The 24,521-nt window shown below is 32.0% G+C and overlaps 1 protein-coding gene across 13 annotated transcripts in view; it reads left to right on the top strand.

Annotated features, from left to right (window-relative positions):
- The window catches only part of Ush2a (usherin), a 738,328-nt gene that overhangs the window by 97,958 nt on the left and 615,849 nt on the right, over positions 1-24,521 (top strand). For all 13 annotated transcript variants that reach the window (XM_078022812.1, XM_078022814.1, XM_078022813.1 and 10 more), the window contains exon 10: positions 22,862-23,057. In XM_078022812.1, the coding sequence (XP_077878938.1) occupies positions 22,862-23,057 (196 nt within the window). The remainder of the gene's footprint in view (positions 1-22,861; positions 23,058-24,521) is intronic.

Raw genomic sequence — 24,521 nt, 5'->3', positions numbered from 1 at the left:
CATCTCAGAGCCTTTGCTTTGGTTATGGCCTCTTTTCTATTTGCCCAAACCAAAACTTTCATGTTCTCACTTTGATATTCCTTTGAATTTATTTTCCAGATCACAGCTGTGTACTGCTATTGTTTTTATTTATACATTTAGTCTCCACTGCTAGTCAGTAATTGTTTTTAAAGAAGAAACATCTTTCATTGTTTTGAGTTTCTAATGTCTACTGTCTTTGAAATTGGTTTTATGAGCATATCATGAGAAAAAGCATTTGCAAAAAGACTGATTTTTTAATTTGCTTGTATGGCTTATTATACTTATTATAATACAGGTATATTATATATTGCAAAAAGAAAATGAATTTGATTGATTTTTTTTATTGAACCATAACTGTGTGTTTAAATTTTTGCCAATTTGATTTGTTCTAGATTTTTAAGTGACATTTATTCTCTATTTCCTATTGTCTTCTTGTGATGCCTTAAGATGGACATTTTTTCCTTTGCTTCTTATCAGTGGTTTCTTTTATTAATTTTTTTCCCTTCATTCCCAAACCCACTAACAGTCAAAGTACAAGATGCTCTGGGATGAATTTAGTATCTTGGACTGAAGATACCTAGTATGTGTAAGCTAAGGCATTGTACTGGTTATTCTCTTTCATGTTAACCCTAGCCAACACTTTCTTAACATAATAGTTTATTTTTAGCTTTTCCTGTTTTATGTTGACTAGTCTGTCTCAACCTGCCTCTCACCCCTCTTTCTTCCTCTCTACTCCTTTGATATCATATCGCATTTCCCCCCTCTAATTACTTACATTGAAGTGCTTAGTATTTTATGATTCTTGGGTGATTTCGTGCCTTTCCTTTAAAATAGAGGCATTCAATGAATCAAGGTTCATGATTGGTTTCTGAAGTCAGGTTGGGGTTTTCAGACTTGGTCTTAGATGGTGACTGCTGGATTATGCATTCATGTACTAAAGAACTATAATTTAGACTGGGAGAATATGTCTTAATGCTTCTTATTTATATAGTAAGCATATTTTGAAAAAAATCAAAAACAAAAATGTAGAATTTTATTATTTCCCTCCTCAACATGTTTTGATCATTCATAAATTTAAGCACAAGTAAAGAAGCAACAAACACAATTTATTTAACAAATTTTGGCAAATGCAGCTGAAGGGGAAAAGTCAATAGACTATTAAGGTGAGTGATTTCTAAGTTCTATGATATTTTCAACAATGTGTTAAAAAAGAGAAATGACTTTATAAAAGCATTTGTAAGAATGATGTTCTCATTTCATTAGGTTCAGCATATTTTAATATATGTGGGGACTTCTGTGTCTGAGAAAATTTGTCTCAGAATCATCTGAAAACATACTTAAGTGCTTTTTATGTTGTTCTACTTTTTAAAATAATACATTTCAATAAAAGCCATTCATTTCCTATTGGAAACCATGTTATTTTTAAAGACCTGGATATAAACCAAAAAGAATGTCTTCAATTCACAGTATTATTCTAACCATTAATAATATTACTCAATAAACATAGCTTCTTTGAATTACATTACAGCCATTTGGCAAACAAAAGAAAATGTAAGCCTTGAGAATATGCCAATTCTTGGCAATTGTCTTTTCTATGTTTTTAGAGGAAGGAAAAATGAATGAACCAGAGAGAAAGGAATAGAATGGTGAATTCAATTCCAAGTTGCCATTCTAGGCTATTTTCTTTATGAAACATTCTTCAATTTTTTAAAAAGTTGATGTCACAAATATGTGGTTCCAGTGTGGGAACAATGGTTATACTCCTTCTGACTTATTTTTCAGTGAGAATTTTCACTTTCAGATTTATTTTGGTTTTTCTTCATCAGAAGATAGACCAATACTTTGTCTATCTTTCCATGTCAATGACTGATTAACTCATGGTGGCAGTTACCTACTCTTAGTAGTTTCATGCTTCTGTTCGCTACCATATTCACCACTCCATAGACTTTATATCTGGGAGATCTCACAGAAGTAAGCCATCTGGCCTTCTGTCACTTTTTAGCTTTGGAGATTGATAAAGTAAAACTTACTGATAGATTGAGAAACTAAAAGATTACATGATTAATTATTCTTAATATAGCAAGATCAACTATCTATTCCTATGGATCTACCCATTTCTAACTAATATATTTTATCCCTTCATAAAAATAAGAACTGAGGAAGGCAAAAATCCTTAAGAAAATGTAATAACAAAGACCCCGAAGATTCTGAAATAAACTTAAAGCTACACATTATTTTCTTAGTTATTACATTTTGTTATACCCTGAATATATATATTTTGGCAAGGCTCAGTGGCTGTCTTTAGTATTATTTACCTAGAAACCCTGATAAATTTTGAGATCGTGTTGCCAATTTAAGATTTTGAAGTTAATTTATGTTATGTACTGTAAAAAATAATGTCATACTTTATCAATAGAGAATGCATTAGGTCACTTGTTACATGTCTTCGCAAGAATCACTGAAACAGCGAATGATTAATTTACTGAGCCTATTTTTGGATTGATCTAAGGCAAAACAAATCCAGAAGACTAGATAGTGTTCATTAACTTGTAAACAAAGTTAAATTTTTCAAAATAGAATTCATAATTACACGATATTGAGCTTGTATGATTCATTAGATACCTCACATATAAGAGATAAATAATTTTAAATGATTAATTTTATTTTGATAACAAATAATCATTGCTGCTGCACATGTATCTTTTGAACTTCTCCTATTGAGATAATTGTAGATTTATTTGGAGTTATTAGAAATAGTGGAGATTTCATATACACTTAACCCAGTTTGGCCTGTGGTAACATCTTATAAAACTAGTGATTTTTATTTTTTTAAATGATCTCTCCTTATCCACAGTTTGCATACCATAAAACATATGTACTTAAATGTGTAGTTTGATGAGTTTTGGTGTATGTGTGCTTTTGTGGAACCACCATCTCAATTAGGATGTGAAAAGTTGCCCTCTCCCCACATGTTCCTTTGAACTCAGTACTGCGTACCCTGTATCCCACCATCCCCAGCCCCAGGAAAACAACCAACAATCTCTTATGTGACTATAGATTACTATTTTTCTGTTCTAAAATTTTGTATCCTGGAACTATTCAATATGTATTCTTTTGGTACATAGGCTTTAAAATCTCATTCCACCCCCCTCTTTTTTAGATCATTTCCTAACTACTTGCATCATTAGTTTTATTGCAATAAAGTACTCTGGTCCACTTGGTCTTTAAGTCTATTATAACTATTGAAGTGTATGTTAGGCTCATAGAAATAGAATAAAACCTAGAAATTGAAAGGTTGGACTTGGATATTATATGTTAATTAATATGATGATATTGCCTTGACACCTGCTACCTCTTGATTCTCTTTTCATATCTAGTGCTTTCTTTACCTCCTTTAAGAGTTCAAATTTGGTAGAATCTAGCTTTAAGAGAACTGTTATCAGGTAAAACTTAAATCCTTCTGGACTTTCCTTTTCCTTTAACATCTGTGTTTACCTTTCATGGGTTCTGGCCAAGAGTGACGTGATGACCAGTGCCTCAGCCAAGCAGTGGCACTTCATTGGCTATTTAGATATTCTTCCATCATTGTGTGACATCATTACCTGCAAGGGTAGCCAAGCATGTACAGAGCAATTTATTAGTGACTGTGAATACTTCTCTTATTTTTTCATTCTAATGTGACCCTTTTATAACATTAATCTTGGATTTTGTGAATTAACTACAATCAAGCTATCAGTATACATTTTTGTTAGTATTATAAATACCAGAGGCATCTTGAAACATTTTATATAATAAGCTTTACTCCCATTCAATAATTTGAATGGTGCCAACATCATAATCTATGATGCTTATTATGTAAATGAATATTTCCTGATATTTTAGAGAATATGTTCCTTTAGACTCCTAAGTCCAAAAGTATGAGTCATCATGAATAATTTGCATCATATTTATATTGTACATCAGTCTTTGCCACTCCTTATTTTTCTCTGCTTCCAAAAAGGCTTTATTTCAAATGAATTTCAATTTTGTTTTAATTTTTATAATACTGGTGAGTTCCTTTTCATTTAACTAGCATTCAGACAGTTCATACTGCAGAATCTCTTTGATGTACATTTAGTGAGCCAACTACAGGGATTTAATTTCCTGTCTGACACTCTGTGATATTATTAATCTTTAAAAAACACTTGCACTAGTTTTTTTTCCCTGAAATAGGTCTGTGCATAAGTGAATTTAAAATGTAAGCTCAAAACATGGAAAAGAAGATATTAAAATTGGGACAAACTGATACAGTCTCACAAAAGACACAAATCATGATAATAAAACCCAAGAGATGACATGATTCTTCTGAATCCCAAATAGGACAAGTAAAAGAAATACATACATAGGTCCAATCTAATAAATCCATTGATCACCAAAGTCTAAGAGTAGATCCCAAAAGTAGCCAGAGAGAAAAAGACAAATTATGGGACATGAGTTTAAAAGAAATTGGTGATATTATATTTCTCACAGCCATTAAAGCCAGAAGACAAGAGTGTAGTATCTTTGAAATACAGAGTAAAAACAACCCACAATTCTAGCTAGAGTGATAATTAAAAACAAAGAATATATTTCATTGCAACAAATATATGTCAATAATATCAGTAGTAGAAATCTGCAAAAAGAATTATTAAAGAATATATTTCAGGGGCTGGGGATGCGGATCAAGTAGTAGAATGCTCACCTAGCACGCTTGAGGCACTGGATTCAATCCTCAGCACCACACAAAAATAAAATAAAGATATTGTGTCCACCTAAAACTAAAATAAATAAATAAAATTTAAAAAAGAATATCTTTCATAAAGAAATATAATATTCCCTGAATAAAGGCCTGATAAGCAAAAAGGACGGTGAGCTACTAAACCAGCAAATCTGTAGTAAATATAATAAGCATTGACTATATTAAATGATAATGTAAGTAGGGAAGAATATAAGCATAGCAAGGTATCATAATATAATCCTTAAAATCAACATTTAAAGGGAAGAGCCAAATCCAGCCTCACTTTCTAGACATCCTGTCTTGACTGGAGGGAGATGGGTACTGAGAAGACTTGTAAAACTTATAGCCTGTGGATAAGGGATCATTAAAAAACTGACATCTAAACAAAGGAATATAGAACTCTTTGCCTCACCACATACCTTATTACCACATTACTAAAGGACTACCCAACAGCTCCCTTTACTCACTATACTATGCTTTGCTTTTAACAACAACAACAAAAAATTACAAGGCATTTTAAGAGGCAAAGAAACATGGTTTGAAGAGGTAAAGTAAGCATGAAAAACCAAATTCGGACAGGCAGTTTTGTTGGAACTATCCTACAGGGAATTTCAACAACTGTGATTTGGTTAAGGGCTTTCATGGGAAAAGCAGACAGCATGCAAGAACTGGTGGGTAAAATAAGCAGAAAGATGAAAATTCTGAGAACTAAAGAAATTCTAGAGATCAAAAACATGGCAACCAAAATGAAAACCCCTTTGATTGTTCCATTGTAGATGGGCCACCACAGAGAAAAGAATCTCTGAACTTGAAGAAAGACAGTAGGAACTACCAAAATAGAAAGGCAAATAGAAAAATTATTTTTTTTTTGAGAAAAAAAGAAAATTAGGAGAACCTGTTGCAGATAAATCTGTGTTGAAAAACATTTAAAACTATTTAGAGTGGGAAAATGGTGCAGGTCAGAAAATTCAGATCTGTATAAGGATAAGAAAAATAGAGAAAACATAAATAACATAACTATAATTTTTCTCTTTAATTAATTTAGTTTGTTCAACATAATATTAGTAACAGTGTGTTCAGTAATGATACCTTAGGTATAAGGGACATGAATGAACACAATGATAGAAGGGATAGGAGGGAGGAGCTAGGGATACTTTATTATAAGGTACCACCTTCATACCACCCTTGATGTGGTATGAAGTTTTTTAAAAGTGCACTTGGACTAGTGGTAAGTATATATTACAAGCTCTAGGAAAGTCCTTAAAAGAGTAAAAAGAAAAAAAAAAGAAGTATAATATGCTAAGAAATGAGATAAAAATTACATAAAAATTTAAACCATAAAAGACAGGGGGAAAATAGAAGAAAAAAAATAAAAACAAAGAACAATGAAAATGAATAGAAAACAGTAACAAGTATGGTAATATGAATCCAAATATGTCAGTAATTTCTTTGAATATCAGTTGCTTAAATGCAGTAGTGAAATGGTAAAGATGGCCTGAGTGCATCAAAACATAAAACTCAACTCATTCCATAATGTGCACATCACTCCAATATTAAGAACCAAGATACTATAAGAAAACTCAAGAGTAATATCTTTTTTGAACACAGATGCAAAAATTCTCAAAGAAATAGAAAATCCAGCAGTGTGTTAAAATTATAGTGTACACCACAACCAAGTGGGAGTCTTCCAAGTTATGCAAGGTTAGATAGAACTTTCACAATTGTCTAATGTAATCCATCACATCAACTGGTTAAAGATTTAAAAATCCTATAGTAGATAGTGGCACATGCCTGTAATCCCAGCAGCTTCAGAGGCCAAGGCCGAAGGATTGTGAGTTCCAAGCCAGCCTTAGCAACTTAGTGAGAACTTGTATCAAAAATAAAATAATAAAAAAGCTGGGGATGTGACAGTTGTAAAGGGCCCCTGGGTTCAATCCCCTGTACCAAAAGTAAAGTAATAATAATAATATGATAGCTTAGATAACTTTCTGCTTTTGTAACAGAATACTTAAGACTGGATAGTTTATAAAGAAAAGAGATTTATTTTGGCTTACTGGCTCATGGTTCTAGAAGTCCCAGAGCATGGTACTGGTGACCTTGGCCAACGGTGACAACTTCATGCAATTTCAACTCATGGTAGAAAATAGCAGAGCAAGTGGGTGAATATGAAAGACAATGATAGTATAAATCAGGCTAGATGATTTATTTTAATCTATATTTGCAAGAAATAATTCATTCCCATGAGGATTTGTCCAGTCTGGTAAGAAAGACAGTAGCTCCTCATAAAGGCTCCACTTCCTCACACAGCTGCAACGGCAACCAAATTTCAATGTAAGTTTTGGTGGGGATAAACCACAACCAGACCATAGCACAGGATCATGTCAATAAATGGACATAAAGCATTTAAAAAATTCAACATGCATTCATGATAAAAATTCTCAGCAATTTATAAAAATAGAACTTCCTCAATTAGTCATAGAATGTATATAATAACCTAGAGTGAATACAAGCATAATGTTGAGAAATTAGAATATTTCCTGCTCAGCTCAGGAACAGGATGGGAATGTTCCCTCTTACTACTACTATTTAACATCATTTGAGAAGCCCCGGTTAGAACAATAAGACAAGCAAAAGAAGCAAAAGGTCTACAGATTTGGAAAGCAGAATTGAAATACTTGTTTGCAGATATAGTGATCACCTACATTGAAAATCTGAGAAAAGTAAACAACAGAAAGTTCTTGTAATTAATAAGAGATTAGAACAAGGTTGTAGGATACAAGGTTAATATTAAAAACAAAACAAAACAACAACAACAAAAAAAACACTATTGCTTTCCTATATACCATCAATAAACAATTTGAAATCAAAACCAGAATATCCTTACATCAGCTCTTAATAAAAAATTTGTATGTAAATACTATAACATATATGTTACATCTATATAAGGAAAAAAAACCTACAAAATCAATGCCAATGAAAGGGATCAAAGAACTAAATGGAGAGAGATTTCATATTACATAAAAATTTAAACCATAAAAGACAGGGAAAAAATAGAAGAAAAAAATAAAAACAAAGAAAAATGAAAATGAATAGAAAACAGTAACAAGTATGGTAATATGTATCCAAATATGTCAGTAATACAGATAATAGGAAAATTCAAAATTTGTCAAGATGGAAATTTATTCAACCTGATCTATAAATTCAATATATTCTTAATAAAAATCACAAAAAATATTTTGAGGATATCAATAAGCTGATTCCAAAGTTTATTCAGAGAGGGGAAAAAAATCCAGAATAGCCAACATAACATTGAAGAAGAATAACCCAGCTTCAATGTTATTGTAAGGCTACAGTAATCAAGACTTTTTTTTTTTTATCAGAAAGAGAATAGGCCAACAGAATAGAGAGCCCAGGAAGAAACCCATATAATCAACTGATCTTAGATGAAAGACCCAAGGAAGTACAGTGGAGATTAAGCAATATTTTCAACCAGTGATGATAGAGGAACTGGACATCCCATGTAAAAATAAATTTTACATAGATTTTACACTCTTCACAAAAGTTAACTCAAAATGTATCATGTACCTAAATGTAAAATAAAAAACTATACCATTCTGAGAAGACAAAATAGAAGAAAATCCAGATGACCTTAGTATAATAATGACTCTACAGATACAGATAATAGGCATGGTTCATGAAAGAAATAATTGATAAACTGAACTTAATCGAAAAGTTTTAGAGTTGGGGGTATATCTCAGTAGGAGAGTGTTTGCTTAGCATGCATAAGGCCCTGGGTTCATTCCTACCACCAGCATCACCACCACCACCACCACCACCACCACCACCACCACACACACACACACACACACACGCACACACACACACAACAAATAAAAAAACCCACCCCAAACAACCTTTGTTCTATAAAAGTATTAAGAGAATGAAAAGATAAACTTGGACTGGGGATGTGGGGATGTGGCTTAGTGGTAGAGTGCTTATCTAGCACATGTGAGGTACTGGGTTCTATCCACAGCATCACATAAAAATAAATAAAATAAAGGTATTGTGTTTACATACCCAAAAAAAACTTGTTTTAGAATAATAAGCACTCTACCACTTATATAAATTTTAAAAACATGCAAAACAATGCCATGTGATACATAAATATGAGGTGTAAATAGAATGATATGCTTCTGCGTGGATATTACTAAATTCAGATATTATTGGTGGAGGGGAATATATATGAGAGTAATTTTTAAAAAGTGATAAAAATGTACAATTGTTAGCTTTTATATTACATATAAATGTATTTACCTTAAATATTGCAAAAACATTTTCCCACTATGATTACTAGCATATCGGGAATATATCACCTGTGATAAGTATTTTTATACTATTACTAAAGACAGAGTGGTGGTGACTCTCTTCAGTCTGGGGTAACCATTACTAAATCCAATATTACTGTGTATGTTTATAATTCTCCTGCAAAGATCAATCATTTGGTACCTTTATTCATGCAACAAATATTTATTAAGTGCGTTGAATGTGTAGAACATTGTTGCTAGATTATAGCCATTCTGTCTTGATTACAGATGTAAATATTTGAAAATATTGAAGGATATTTGTGAAATACAAAATAGATTCCCGGCAGACACTAATTACTGTAATACACAGAGATGACTTTAGTGCAAATAAATGATTCTGGCTGATAATCAGTAATTAATAATATAATACCATAGACATTTCAAAGTATAAAAGAAAATTCTAAATGCTGCAATACTAATTAAAGCATATTTATTTACTAATATTGTACTCAAATCTAATGCTCAAAAAAAAAATTCAACATAAAATGACTTTATATCCACGTGGCAACTCCGATGCCTTTTATGAAAACTAAATGTCCTTTAAGTGAATCTTAAAGGACAGTTTTCATTCATTGTACTTTTAAATTTCTGAATTCATGTTTGTATGACATATATTATTTTGAACAGTTGCATGTAAAGAACATATTAATATAATGAATTCATGTTTTCTTCTTTGAGTTCCTTTGTAGAATAGTGTAGGTTATCCTTTACAAATGTGATCTCTATTCCTGGATATATATATATATATATATATATATATTTATTCTGGAATATCTATAGGGTTAAGTTATTATGGTTATAATAATATGGTTTTACCTAAGCCATTATTCACAAATGATCGAATCATGAAGTCATCCTTCTAGGAAACCTAGTGTGTCTACCTGTATTTTTTTTTCTATTTAGTTTTCAGAACAAGTATACAATTAAAGAGAAAGAATAAAGAAAGCAAGCAGTCCAAAAAAGACATCCAATACTAAACAAAGACTGCTCAAGATTAACCAGTAAGACTCCAGGGCCTCTCCTGCAAATGGTTCTGCCTCATTCAGCCTTTAGTCAGAGAGATTTGTAATTACCAGGCATATAGTCAAGAACTTGTGCTTACAAGTAGCTTGATATCAGTTATATTTATATATCGGTAATAAAACAAAGCAGTATAAACTAATTTTGCCTAGTTTTGTGTTTTCACATCAGGTTTTGTTTCACGTGTTATTAAAATTTATTTTGTTTCACGATTTTTTAATTTTTAATTTTACTTTTCCTATAGAATTACAGATTATCCATTGCTTGGATTAGAAATTTTTTAACAGTAGCTATCACATATTACTATTTGAATTGCCAGATGGGCCAATATGTGAAGTATTTATGATTATTATTACCTGAGTCTGATCAATATTGTACAATATTATTAGCAGGTATATAGTTTGTGCTTATAAGTTTGGTACCTAAAAGAGGGGTAAGTACATCATTTCTGGATATATTATATAAGAATTCCTAGAAAGGGAAAAGACAATTACTAAGAGAAATATGTCATTGAAAGATAAATACATCATCATTTCTATCTTCTCAATGTAAAAATATGGTGATTGTTTTGGGTTTGCTAATTAAAATTATACAGCAATTCATAGGTAAAAATTCATGCTATTGCATTTTCCTTTAAACTTTTATGTTACTATTTCATTAACTGCTAGTTATGTTAAGATGAGATCCTAACTATGTGTAACTGCTATGTACTTTAGAAAGCTAAAGAAAGGATCTTGACTGTTTTAACCATAAGTAGATGAAAAATGTTTCAAGAGATAACTGTGTTTAATCAGATTTAAAGATTATACAATGCATACATATATCAAAACACTACTTGATAACCCAATAATATGTACAATTTTTATGTTTCAGTTAAAAAATTTCAAAAGGTAAAGTCCTGTAATTGTCAAAAGTGTAAAGATTTTATTAGATCATTCACTTTAAAACAATAAATGGAAAAATATACTTTGGTCATTTTATATATACATATATGTACTATATTTTTATATTTTGAATTTTAATTATACAAATGTATAAGATACCACATGATAATTTTACATATGTATACAGTGTATAATCATCAAATAAGGCTAGTTAGTATTTTCACCTCTAATAATATTTTAAATTTTTGATTAGTACGTAATAGTTGTACATAGGTGTAGGTATAAACTAAAAAGATATCATTTGAATTAAAATTGAGCTGCTACATCTAAATAAATAAATAAATAGATAGATAGATAGATAGATAGATAAATAAATAAATAGAAACCATAATTAGAGCCTGAAAAAAATTTACTATTATTTGAAATTTAGGATCTTGTAACTTCTAACATGTATGACTGGCTTTTACTGATAAGAGAAAAAAATATGAAGATTTTTAGAAGGTTCCCAATTTGTTTAGGCCGCTTGGGAATGGGTAAACTAATGACCTCGTTTAGTTCAGTAAGTAGCACTACACAGACCTCCAAACAGTGAGCCTACTGCAATGGCTCACATATAAGCAGATTGCTTTCCTTCCCTTCCCACATAGGTAGGGGCTACTGATGCCTCTCAGAATTTTCTGGCCAGGAGTGGAATGATGCCATCCGTGGGGTCCTGGGCTATTTTATCTAGATTATACTCTTAGGAAAAAGTAAAGATAAACTGAGCTATATAGAGAATCCACTTACCCCTCCCTCCTCCAGGGAACTTTTTTTTTTTTAAATTTTAAATCCATGGAGCCAGTGTAATGTGGCCATTAGGAGTAAGGACTCTGAAGGAGAAAGTGTAGATACATAAATTGAGAGCCTAAGTTGGACAAGAGCTTCTTGAAGGCATTGGGAATATAGAAATGAATAAAAAAAATATCAAACATTGCGGTCCTCTACAGTTTTTACTGTCTAGTTTACATTGTAGTGGAAATTAATTTCTTTTTCCATGCCTCACTTTTCTGATCTGAAAAAATGGGTTCATAGTAACTCCTACCTCATAGTTGTTGAAAAGATTTAGTCAGTTCATGGTGAAGCACTGAGGCCTGACACCATAGATCTTAGCTAATCTTATGACATTGGAAGTACTACTTAGGAAGAGAGATTCGTGCCTATTTTATTACTGAGAATAGAAGGTAAATTATTTTTTTCTCTCCCACTCTCTCTGTTACCTCCTTCATCCATTTATTTACTCAATCATTAATCCATTCATTTGTTAATTCATTACTTCAGTATGCATTTATTGAACAATTGCAATATTTTAGGTATTATGCTCCGACCATTAAAATCTAGTGCTTGCTTCTGGAAGCTCGGGGTTTAATAGGGAAAACTGGTAAGTAAATGAGCTATTATTACTGTGATAATTGGAATGATTTTAAAGGTGAAAATGAAAGACTGTTTTCTCTATAAATGTTTAACAAAATGAGGCAGCCTCCATAGTTTTCCTTTGTGCCCCTAAAGTTTTAGCTCATATTGAATGTTGCAGACTTAAGGGAAAAAAAGATTATTTCATTTGTTTACTGTTCTTGGGAATTCTTGTGACTTTTAAAAATGTTTAGAAATACTTTGATACATTCAACAAAAATAATTTGAAAAGAGCTTCTTGCTGGATGTGATGGCACAAACCCATAATCCCAGAGACTTGGGAGGCTAAGGCTTAGTAGTTAAGCACCTCTGCGCTCAATTCCTGGTACAAAAGTAAATAAACAAAAACAGATTCTTCTCTAATTTTTTATTGTAAATATTGAGGACTAGTCAAGTTGTGGTTAATGCTCCTGGTTATTATCATCATGAACTGAAGATTCCAAAAGTCATTGAGTCCATTACACATGAAGAATTTCCCTTGTCAGTACCATGCGGGAAGATCTCCTCCTTTGCTCCAATGGATTTTATGTATCTTTGACTAAGAGATTTTCTTTCTCCTTTCTTTGAAGTTATACAGTAAGCATTTAAGATTGTTGAGTAAGTGACTGAATAAATGGGTTGTTCCTATTCTTAAATTACCTTACGTTTTCCTCTGTGTCAATTTGTACTTTCTCTGTAATTTTGAAGATATTAAGAAATAAATGAAGAAAATTGAGATTGATAGGAGTAAATACAAATGGTTTGGGGCCTATGTATTATCTTTGAAAGAATAGTAACAAAAGAACCCATGACCAAGAAGAGAGAAATGTCATTGTGTATTAGTAGAATATAAAGTAATAACATAAATTTCATCAGTGTCTTCTAGATTCAATGATTTTTCTACCTGAATATGTCAAAGTATTTGGCTGCAACGTAGTATAGTTGATTAGTAGCTTTTAAGAAGCTATCAAAATGAAAGCCATTAGAGGAATCAGTGATAAAGGTCCTTGACCTTGATAGAGCTATTGTCTAATCTTATAATTTGAGCATCCAGGGATATATTGGAGGAATCCAGTTGTTACAGAACAAACTGAAACCTAATTAAAAGTGACAAATGATCAACTGGAGAGGAGAGAAACATTAAATAGAAAACTGATGGCTTCAGGAATTGCAAAGATATAAGACATATACTTTTCTATATTTTCAATGAAATAGTACAATGATTGATATAAAAAGATGAAAATTATAAATATTCCAAAACTACTCATATTTCACCCATTGTTATTTCTTCCATTTTGTCATAGATCTTGGTGTATTGTCTGAAAGGAGTTGTGAAAAAACACACTTATGTGGTCAAATTTTTACAGCTTGATGAAACTTTACAGTCAAAAGGTCAACTACAAAATTATCCCTTCTCTTTTATCTGTCTTTGTAAAAAAAAAATACAATATGATAATAGCATAGAATTATCCTTGGGATTAAAGGCCAGAATCGATGTCAGTGAGTCATTTAGTTGTATATGTTTTCAATCATATTTTAAAATAAAAATGAAGGAAGTCATCTCTCAAGATCTGTTCTTCTATATATTAATCTCGTTGTTTTGAAAAAAATCTTTAAAAATCCTATACCTTAGTGATAACTGATAAACTCTTTCACCCTATATTTTTTACTTGAAAAGAGAATTGTTTTACCTGTAGTTTATCATCTGTGTATAATTTAAAACTGGAACATTTAAATTTTCTAAGCTTTTTGTAGTGAAATGTTACACACAAATAATGCAAATGATATATAATATTCTTGTAACCATCCATACAGTTACATTTTATTTGTTCTCAATTTTATTACATTAATACTAAATGCACATTGTGGGAAAATAGTTTTAAAAGTAGAAGTCATTTTTAACCCTACTACTGATAGATAACCTTGGCAAGTACTCTTGGTTTATGTACTTTTTTGTATCTTATATTATTCTTACTGTAGATAAATGTGTGTCATCTCTCTCTTCTTAAAGTTGTATCTTTATATTCATAGATGAATCCATCTTTATCTAGAAAATAGGATTATACTCTGTGTATTCAAAGCTTGGATTAAAAATTCAAACTACACTATGAATATTATTCTCTCTATATAAATGTTTGGATTATATTTCTTTTAAGCATGATGTTTGAAAACCATTTTCTTACTTTGAAGCATATGCCTAGTTTTATTTCCTTTTTTTCCCTTTTTGGCTATTGTAAACACCTCATTTAAAAAAATCTAATTCAAAGAGCTTTAAATCTTACCTTCCTGAATGTCCAGTGGAATGTGTGGGTTCAGTGGAATGTGCACATATGTTGCTCATAGACAAACCGCCCTTCTAGGGACAGTGTCTGCACTGATCTTCTCTAGAAATTCCTGTTATCTTGGCATTATAATAATTTTTAAAAATCTCAATCTTAAAGTTGTAAACTGATAACTATAAACTTCCAGAACTTAGCATATTGCTCATATTTTCCTAGGTTGTTAAAAATTCTACACAAAAAGAAGGCCTGCAAATTTTAGTAACAAATAGTCAGTAGGACCAAATCCACTTCAGTAAGTCAGCAGCACAATTCCTCTTTGATTTTGAACATTAAGGAGGCCAGGATTGTGTATTTGGAGCACTGATACAGCATTTAGTCCACTCTTATTTAAAATAAGGCTTTTTGATAGTGGCTTTTCTGTTGCTAGTAACAATAAAAATCTCCAATGACAGTTTTTTTTTATAAAGATCATAATTAAAAAGGAAAAAAATGTTGTCTTCACAGAAATATCAAAGGAATGCTTTTGCTGGATTTGCTCCACTAACTCATGTAGGCAATATCCCAAATTCAAACAGCCAGCAGTTGCTTTGTAGAAGACAAACTGCATCTGTAATCAGTGTGACAGGGCCACAGGTTCCATATCACTTCTACCAACTTTAATTCAAGAGAGGACAACTTGAAAAATAAAAACATCACCCTTCGGTAAACAAATTCTTCAATAAGAATATTTTGAAAAAGGCAAAAAAACAAGTTAGGATCATTATAGTAAAATTTTGCCTTTGGTCAAAGTTTTACAATGGACTAAAGTTTTAAAAATATTGGAAATAAGGATGATTGCATGGCTAATTGAGCTGGAGAAGCAAATTTAATGAGCTCATTTCTCTCTTTCAAATCTGAGGAGTCAGAAAGTGAGTTTTCATCTTCTCTCCCATTTCTTCCATTAGAACATATCTCTCCCATACCTATGGTTACTATAAAAGTATTGGTTAGACCCTAATGATATCTGATGGCCCCTAGGAAGTAGGTATCGATAAAACCTCCTTGGTAGTCATACCTACAAATGTTAAAATTAACCAAAAATAAATTTTGTTCATCTTTTTTTTGTCATAAATTACTCCTGCTGCACTCTGTAGGTCACTTCAGCCACACAGATCATATACCAGTACATTTATGATCTCAGTCCATTCTCAATGTTTACTGATAATTCATTTCATAAGGACAGTTATATATTATTGACAGTCATATATTATCTTAAAAACTGCATTGCATTTTTACCTCTTCCTCTTTCTTCTTCTTCTACCTTGTAATTTCCAGATTTTGAATGTATAACATCTGCCAGGATTTGTTTTGGGTATTATTTAAATATTACCCCTTATCCTAATATTATTTTGTCCTTAATAAGATGTTGAATTATTTTCCTTTTAGAGATTATTATGGTTTAAATATTAGGTGTTCCCCATAAAGCTCATGTGTGAGACAGTGTAAGAACATTCAGAGGTTAAATGATTGGGTTATGAGAGCCATAACTCAATCAATGAGTCAATCCTCAGATAAGGATTAACTGAGTGGTAACCAAAGGCAGGTAGGGTGTAGCTGGAGGACTGGCATTGTTGGCATGCCTTTGGGGTATATATTTTGTATCTAGCAAGTGGAGTCTCTCTTTCAGCTTCCTGGTAGTTTCATAAGCTGCTGTCCTCTTCCACACTCTTCCTCCACCCATAATGAGAATGAGACCTGTGAAACTGTGAGCCCCCAAATAAACTTTTGCTCCTCTATAATTGTACTTGTCAGGTCATTTAGTCATAGCAGCAAAAAAGCTGAGGAAAATAGACATGAATACACTGATATTCATACAGGTAAAGTGAATTCAAGGACTAATTGTCCAATGACATTGCCCATATTATCTAACTTCCTTAGTTTCCAGCTGTGGATGCAATAGAGCAATAGATAATGTTTACTGAAGGCCAACTGTGTGACAGATATTTTGACAAGTGCTTAGCTTTTAAAACAACTCATGAGGCCAGAATTAGCACTCCCATTTTATTGGATCAGAAAAGAAGAAGAAGAAAAAAAGAGATTCAGGTAATTTCACAAGAACACAGGCTAGCAAGTCAAAGCATAGAAATCAGATGTGGTATACTATGCACCCCAAGACCTAGAGAATCCAATTAGATAACTCATTTTACTCATTTTTAGAAACATTTAAAAATATAGTTGTACATATTTATGAAATCTAGTAGGATAATTCATTGCACATATACAATGTGTAATATCTAATCAGAGTAATTAGTACATTTGTTCCCTCAAATATTTACCACTTTTTTTGTGTTGGAAATATTCAAAATCCCCTCTACTAGCTATTTAAAGTATGCAATTAATTGTCATTAACCATATTTACTATGCATAAACATAAATAATTTGTCTTATTGATTGTGCCTTTATATTCTTAAATCATTTGTTTTATTGACTGTGCTTTTATATTCTTTAGGTTTTTTTCCTTCCATCCCTCTTCCAGATTCTGGGGACTTTTATATTATTCTGTACCTCTCATAGAGGTACAGAATAAAGAGTTCAACTTTTGAGTTTCCACATATAAGTGAGAACATGCAGTATTTGTCTTTTCTGTGCCTGACTCATTTCATTCAATATGTTATCTTCTAGTTCTGTTTATGTTGTTGAAAATAACAGGATTTCATTCTTATGACTAAATAATATTCCATTTTGTATATCTACCAGAGCTTCTTTACCCATTCATGGAAGCAACCAATTTTAAATGCTTACTATAGTTTCTAAGGCTTGATGGTATGTATTTCATGTTACTTTTCACAGTGGCCCTTTTACAATGTGTAATATTTAATATTAGGAAGTGACAGCACTAGTTGTTGAACCAAGCTATGTGGTTTGTAGCCTACAGAGAACTCTTAACTTTTGAATCTATGATATAAATTGGATTTGCTTATGGTTATTTATTTATTTTTATTAGCTACACGTGACAGTACAATGATCTTGACAATTCATACATTTGAATCAAATGGGGTATAATTTCTCATTTTTCTGATTGTATAGGTTGCAGAATCACATTGGTCATACAGTCCCCTATATACATACCGCAATAATAATGTCTATTTTGGTTATTGATGGTGAGGAAACAGTTAAAGGGGTCATTTCTTCTTCTTAAATATTTTTTAGCCAAAGATTTATAGCTGAAAATGTCCTAATGATTGGCAGCATAACTTTCTTTTGTAAAATGAGTTTGAATTTATATCTGTGAGTGGTGATTTATTGCAAATAATCTTATCACAGCCAAGTACGAATTCTTCATATAGCTATTACCTTGTTTGTGAATTGGGTCCATTGTGTCTTCTCTAAATTCTTTCAAGTACAGCTTTCTCTGGACATAAATATCATTGATTAGATGTAACTTTCAGTTAACAGTTCAGCAATTGTCTATTATGCTCCTATTGTGTGAATGACATAAGAAGTATAAAAGTCAATAACTTGTATGTCCTGAAAAATACATATAAGTAGATCAGTCATTTCAGTTCAAAGCAATAGAAGCAAGATCAAGTATTCATAGAGCACTGTGGGAGAAGCAAAGCCCAAAAGGTTAGGAATGGTATTAGGGACAAAGAATTCTTATCACTCCAAAAAGAATATTACATAAACTTTTAAATTGACCAAAATATAGTGTGCATTATTACCTCATTAATATAATGTGACATTTGCTTGATGTGAAAATGTTACCTAATATTTATGTAACATCTGTATTATCTTTTTCTCCTCAGTTAAGTAGAAAAATTTCACTTTGTTTCCATGCTAAATTTTTAAGAATACCATTAAACAGCAATACACTGGACAATTAAGTTCTTTTTCTTTCTTTCCTCCTTTAAGAATATTAAAGGAAAAAATGGTCCAACTGTGGATCAGTGGGGAATAAGTAAAAACTGGCAAAAATGCTTTGCACTATACTTTATTCCAATAATGATTATGAAATATATCAAACTGTTCTAAAATAGTAAATATTTGTTACTAAATATCATAGAATACTCTTTATTGTCCTAATATCAAAATAGTTTTAACAATTTTGAAGAGCAAAAGACAATTTTTATGGAAAGACAGGGAAACATGATTTTTATGTAGTTTGATGTTCCTAGTTTGTAATTTAATAGGTAACACTGGCACTGAGTGCTTTGGGAAGTCACACTGACATCAGTAATGCACAGTAGGGCTGTGTACCTCAGTGGGTAGAGTGCTTAACTATCATGCTTGAGGCCCTAGATTCAAACCCCAGCACTGTGAGAACAACAACAAAAAAGTATTTTATGAAGTATAGGGAAAACATTTTCAGAAATTCTGGTGTTTATTTAGTTATTCTATTTTTAAAAATCTCATCTTGAAGTAATCATACTTTATATGCAATGTAATTTGGCTAAATATAATAGGTTTGTGTGAGTGTGCACGAAAGGAGAATTTTCAGATAATCAAGACATTAAAATGAAGGTTAAAAATACAAATATGTATTGATCATGATTAAAAGTTGACAAATTAGTTTAATAATTCTTATAAAAACATGGAGCAGTCTCATTTATGAGAATATGTGCAGTTCTCTAAATAATATTTTTCACTTAGCATTATTTACCATTATGATGTTGAGTTTATCTTAAGAATGCAGGTATAGATTCCATTTAATCTACTAATTGGTTATATGATTTGTCAGTTCAACAGGTTGAAGAATCAGAATTGAATACAATGTATTCCTTTTTAAATAATGGCATCTTGTTTGTTTTGCAATAGATATTTCTTCTTTAAAATGTGTAAAAATTGTCTTCCTGAAATCAATAGTCAACATAATTATAAAAGTTGTAACATTAAAGACATTTGAATTAAAGTCAGAAAAAAAAAAACCAAATAGTCTCCATTACCACTATACCACATCAACTATTATTCAGAAAAAATTGTCCAATAAGGTAGAAAAAATCAATATTTTGAAAATTATGAATTAAATATCCATTGTTTTATAGGTAAAAATGAAAATTGTAGTATCTGATAAGAACTTTAGAATCAATAATTAAAATGAATATGTGAAAGAAAAATTAATGCTTTTAAAAAAAATGTACTGTATAACCAAAACGTAGATAAGGAATATTTGGCTTCACTAGTAATCAAAGATATACTATATATAAAAGACAACAGTGATTAATACTTTTGTAAAAATCAAAATAATGAAGAGATAATTTTAATATGGTAAAATTTAATTTTTCTAAAAGGAATATTTAACAAAATCTATAAAAATGTTTTTATTACTTGATAATATGATTTCATCCCTTACAATTTTCTTAAGGAAATACTCAGATACATTGACACTCCCCCCAAAAAATAAGTGTGGAGAAAAATTGAATGTGTAATAATTGCAGAATGATTGAAAGAGTTATTTGTGGAAAACATGATAAATAATGCAATAAATACAAGATACCTAAAATATGGGGTACACAGTACAAATTTTGAAAATACAAAAGGTATACATGCAAGTTTGAAAAGGAATTATATCATGTTAATATTTGGACTTGGTGGTCAAATAATTTTTCTATTTCTTTTTTTAAACTTTTATTACATACACACACTTAGCTGCTGGCTCTTCAATCCACAAATTACTGTGGAAACTTATAAGAGATACAAGTTATAACTAATGACTAGTTATAGCTCTTCTTTCGAAGTATATTGGACTGGTCATAGCACCTTCAGAACCAGTTTATTCACAGACAGAGAATCATGTGAGTGTGTCACCTTTTTGTTAGTGATGTACTCCTGTGACACTTGACAAACACCATCTTTCACTGCAAGGGAACTGGCTGACAAAAATTAAAGCATTGTGTAGAATGAAATTTGGAGGTGAAATTCAAATTGAACTTTAGTGGATTTATAAGAAAAAAGTTAATCACTGCTGCCCTTTTATAAATTCTAGATGTACAGCCAGGCTCCTTAGAGAGAGTGAAATTCCCATCAGTGAGGAAAGTGGTTGCCATGCAAAGAATAAGGTGAAGATACCCCAGAGGAAGTAATGCTAGCCAAATCACTACATCACAGCAATTCTCAGGGTTGTTTCACAACACTAAAATCACAAATGTCAAAATGTTGAAAGCTGTTCCAAATTTTGGAATGAGAATGACAATACACCAAACACAGGGGGAAAAAATGCTTATTTAGGATAATAAGGTAAGGTACAAGAGGGCAACATTGTTCAAAGTACTGTTGATGAAGTTTTTGCAAAGAAATAAAGCAACTTGGTTTTCCAGATGTGTAATGTTTTAAAGTACTAAATTAACATTAGTTTTATTATTTTTGGTTTTCCTTTACTGTTATAATTTAGGTTATGAACTTTTAGCAGTATCCCTATAGTACACTTTTTTAAGGTCTTTAGGGAATAGTCCAAGAAGGGTAATAGCTGGGTCAAATGGTGGTTCCATTTCCAGCTTTCCAAGGAATCTCCATACTGCTTTCCAAATTTCCAATTTGCAGCCCCACAGCAATGTACAAGTGTACCCTTTACCCCACATCCTCGCCAGCACTTGTTGTTGTTTGACTTCATAATGGCTGCCAATCTTACTGGAGTGAGATGGTATCTTAGGGTGGTTTTGATTTGCATTTCTCTGACTGCTAGAGATGGTGAGCATTTTTTCATGTACTTGTTGATTGATTATATGTCCTCCTCTGAGAAGTGTCTGTTCAGGTCCTTGGCTCATTTGTTGATTGGGTTATTTGTTATCTTATTGTTTAAGTTTTTGAGTTCTTTGTATACTCTGGATATTAGGGCTCTATCTGAAGTGTGAGGAGTAAAAATTTGTTCCCAGAATGTAGGCTCCCTATTTACCTCTCTTATTGTTTCTCTTGCTGAGAAAAAACTTTTTAATTTAAGTAAGTCCCATTTGTTGATTCTTGTTATTAACTCTTGTGCTATGGGTGTCCTATTAAGGAATTTGGAGCCCGACCCCACAATATGTAAATCAGAGCCAACTTTTTCTTCTATCAGACGCAGAGTCTCTGATTTTATATCTAGCTCCTTGATCTATTTTGAGTTAACTTTTGTGCATGGCGAGAGAAGGGGATTCAGTTTCATTTTGTTGCATATGGATTTCCAGTTTTCCCAGCACCATTTGTTGAAGATGCTATCCTTCCTCCATTGCATGCTTTTAGCCCCTTTATCAAATATAAGATAGTTGTAATTTTGTGGATTAGTCTCTGTGTCCTCTATTCTGTACCATTGGTCCATCCGCCTGTTTTGGTACCAATACCATGCTGTTTTTGTTACTATTGCTCTGTAGAATAGTTTGAAATCTGGAATCCCTATACCGCCTAATTCACACTTCCTGCTTAGAGTTGCTTTTGCTATTCTGGGTTTTTTATTTTTCCATATGAATTTCATGATTGCTTTATCTATTTCTACAAGAAATGCCATTGGGATTTTGATTGGCATTGCATTAAACCTATAAAGAACTTTTGGTAACATCGCCATTTTGATAATGTTAGTTCTGCCTATCCATGAACAGGGTATATTTTTCCATCTACTAAGTTCTTCTATTTCTCTCTTTAGGGTTCTGTAGTTTTCATTGTATAAATCTTTCACCTCTTTTGTTAGGTTGATTCCCAAGTATTTTATTTTTTTTGAGGATATTGTGAATGGGGTGTTTTTCCTCATTTCCATTTCAGAAGTTTTGTTGCTGATATGCAGAAATGCCTTTGATTTATGCGTGTTGATTTTATATCCTACCACTTTGCTGAATTCATTTATTAGTTCTAGTAGTTTCTTTGTAGACCCTTTTGGGTCTTCTAGGTATAGAATCATGTCGATCTCAAATAGTGATAATTTAAGTTCTTCTTTTCCTATTTTTATGAACTTTTAGTGTTTCGACATTTTTTAAAAATTTTGAAACAAGCGTAACTCTTGGCTATAATGAATTTTTTTTCTGACATATAAACATTTTCAAATACAGTGATCCTTGACTTTTAAATAATGAATATTAGCTTTCCATTTGGTGAGAAAGACTAGATTATTAATAGAAAAAAATCTGAGCTGATATTTATTGTTCTTGTATGATTTTGTTGTTCCAGTGTGATCGCTGCCTGCCACTATATAATGACAAGCCTTTCCGCAGAGGCAATCAACTTCATGCTTTCAATTGTAAACCTTGTCAGTGCAATGGCCATTCTAGGAGCTGCCATTACAATGCCTCTGTAGATCCTTTTCCTCTTGAGCACCAGAGAGGAGGAGGAGGAGTTTGTGATGCCTGCCAGCATAACACTACAGGTAACCAGCAAATGGTAAATTGCTCATTTGGCCCCTGAAGCCTGTTTGCACCTATAAACAATGCACATTATTTATTGTTATCTTATGTAAGTATGGGCTTACATACTATGAAGTTTGAAAACCAAAGCTGTTTCATCAAATTTCCCTAATTCCAAATGGCACTCTTGTCCTGAACTATATCTTTTCTGCAAGAGTTTCTTTCTTTTTCTTCTTATGGTGCTAGGGATTGAACCCAGGGTCACATATGTGCTAGGTAAGTGCTTCATCTTTGAGCTACACTCTCAACCCAGGAAAATTTTTTTAAAGGGTTCACACTGTTTGAATCATAAATACATTTTGATAATTCAGAAATGTTTAGTTTGAAGAAAAAAATCCCCAAACAAGTGTTCTTTTGTCACTTTTACCTTCCTTATGTCTGTTTTCTCTCACATGGGGATGTTTACATTCGTTCAGACTTGGCATGGAAAAAATGGTAATCTGGGAATACTCTTTTGTAAAATACTAATTAAATGCAGAAAGTGATAAATTCCTGTTTTAAAACATTTAGACTAGTCATTGAAAATTACTATTTTCTGAAGGGCAGTATGTTAGAAACAGAAATAGGCAGCATCTGAATTTATTAAATATCATGGCCCAAGTGTGATGGATCTGAAATTGATGCTGTGAAGCATGAATGAATTTATTAGATGGTGGCATAAGGTTTCACAAGGACTTGGCTAGGTCTAGGGATATGAAGATGAATAAGATAATAGATTTTCTTGCCTTTGAGTTTTTCTATAGTAGGAAAGGCAGACTATTCAAGGAACAATTCCAAAGTTGTTCTATGAGTGCTAGGACATGGCAAGTGCAATGGGAGTTAATCAAGTGGGGAAGCCAGTAAGGAAAACATCTGCAATGGCCTAGAGGAGCTTGAAACATGACAACTTTGGAGAACTGGGAGGAGAAATCGCTGGTGGATTAAAAAAAAAAAAAGGAAGGAAGGTAGGGAAGTCAGATCACTGAGGGTACCAAGGTCAATAAGATGACATTTAAGGGTTTTACATGTGAAAGGGATGTAATCAGTTTTGTGTTTTTCAAAGATCCATTTGGTTGTCCAGTGGAGGATGGATTGGAGAAGGTCAGGAATGGTTTGGAAAAAACCAGTTGTGTGCTATAATTGCCCAGGTCAGAAATAATGGTGAGATACATTTAAACAGATATTGATAGAAGTGTAACCAAGACACATTTAGAACTGAAAAAGGAGAGCATTTTGTAAGCAGGAAATAGGTTCAAGGAAGATTGATACCAGTCAATATTGTTACCTAAGCTTCCTGCTTGAGCAGTAGAGTCCATGTTGGCATTGCCCATCAAGTTAGGAGATTCAGGAGGATCAAGCTAAGAGAGAAGATGCCAAGTACTGTTTTGGACATGTTCAGTGTGTGTGTCCAAGAGTTATAGGAAGAACACTCTAGTGGGCAGGTGGAA

Source organism: Ictidomys tridecemlineatus, chromosome 10, assembly GCF_052094955.1.
Source record: "Ictidomys tridecemlineatus isolate mIctTri1 chromosome 10, mIctTri1.hap1, whole genome shotgun sequence".
Taxonomy (NCBI): Eukaryota; Metazoa; Chordata; class Mammalia; order Rodentia; family Sciuridae; genus Ictidomys; species Ictidomys tridecemlineatus.
This window is presented reverse-complemented; position numbering and strand designations above follow the sequence as displayed.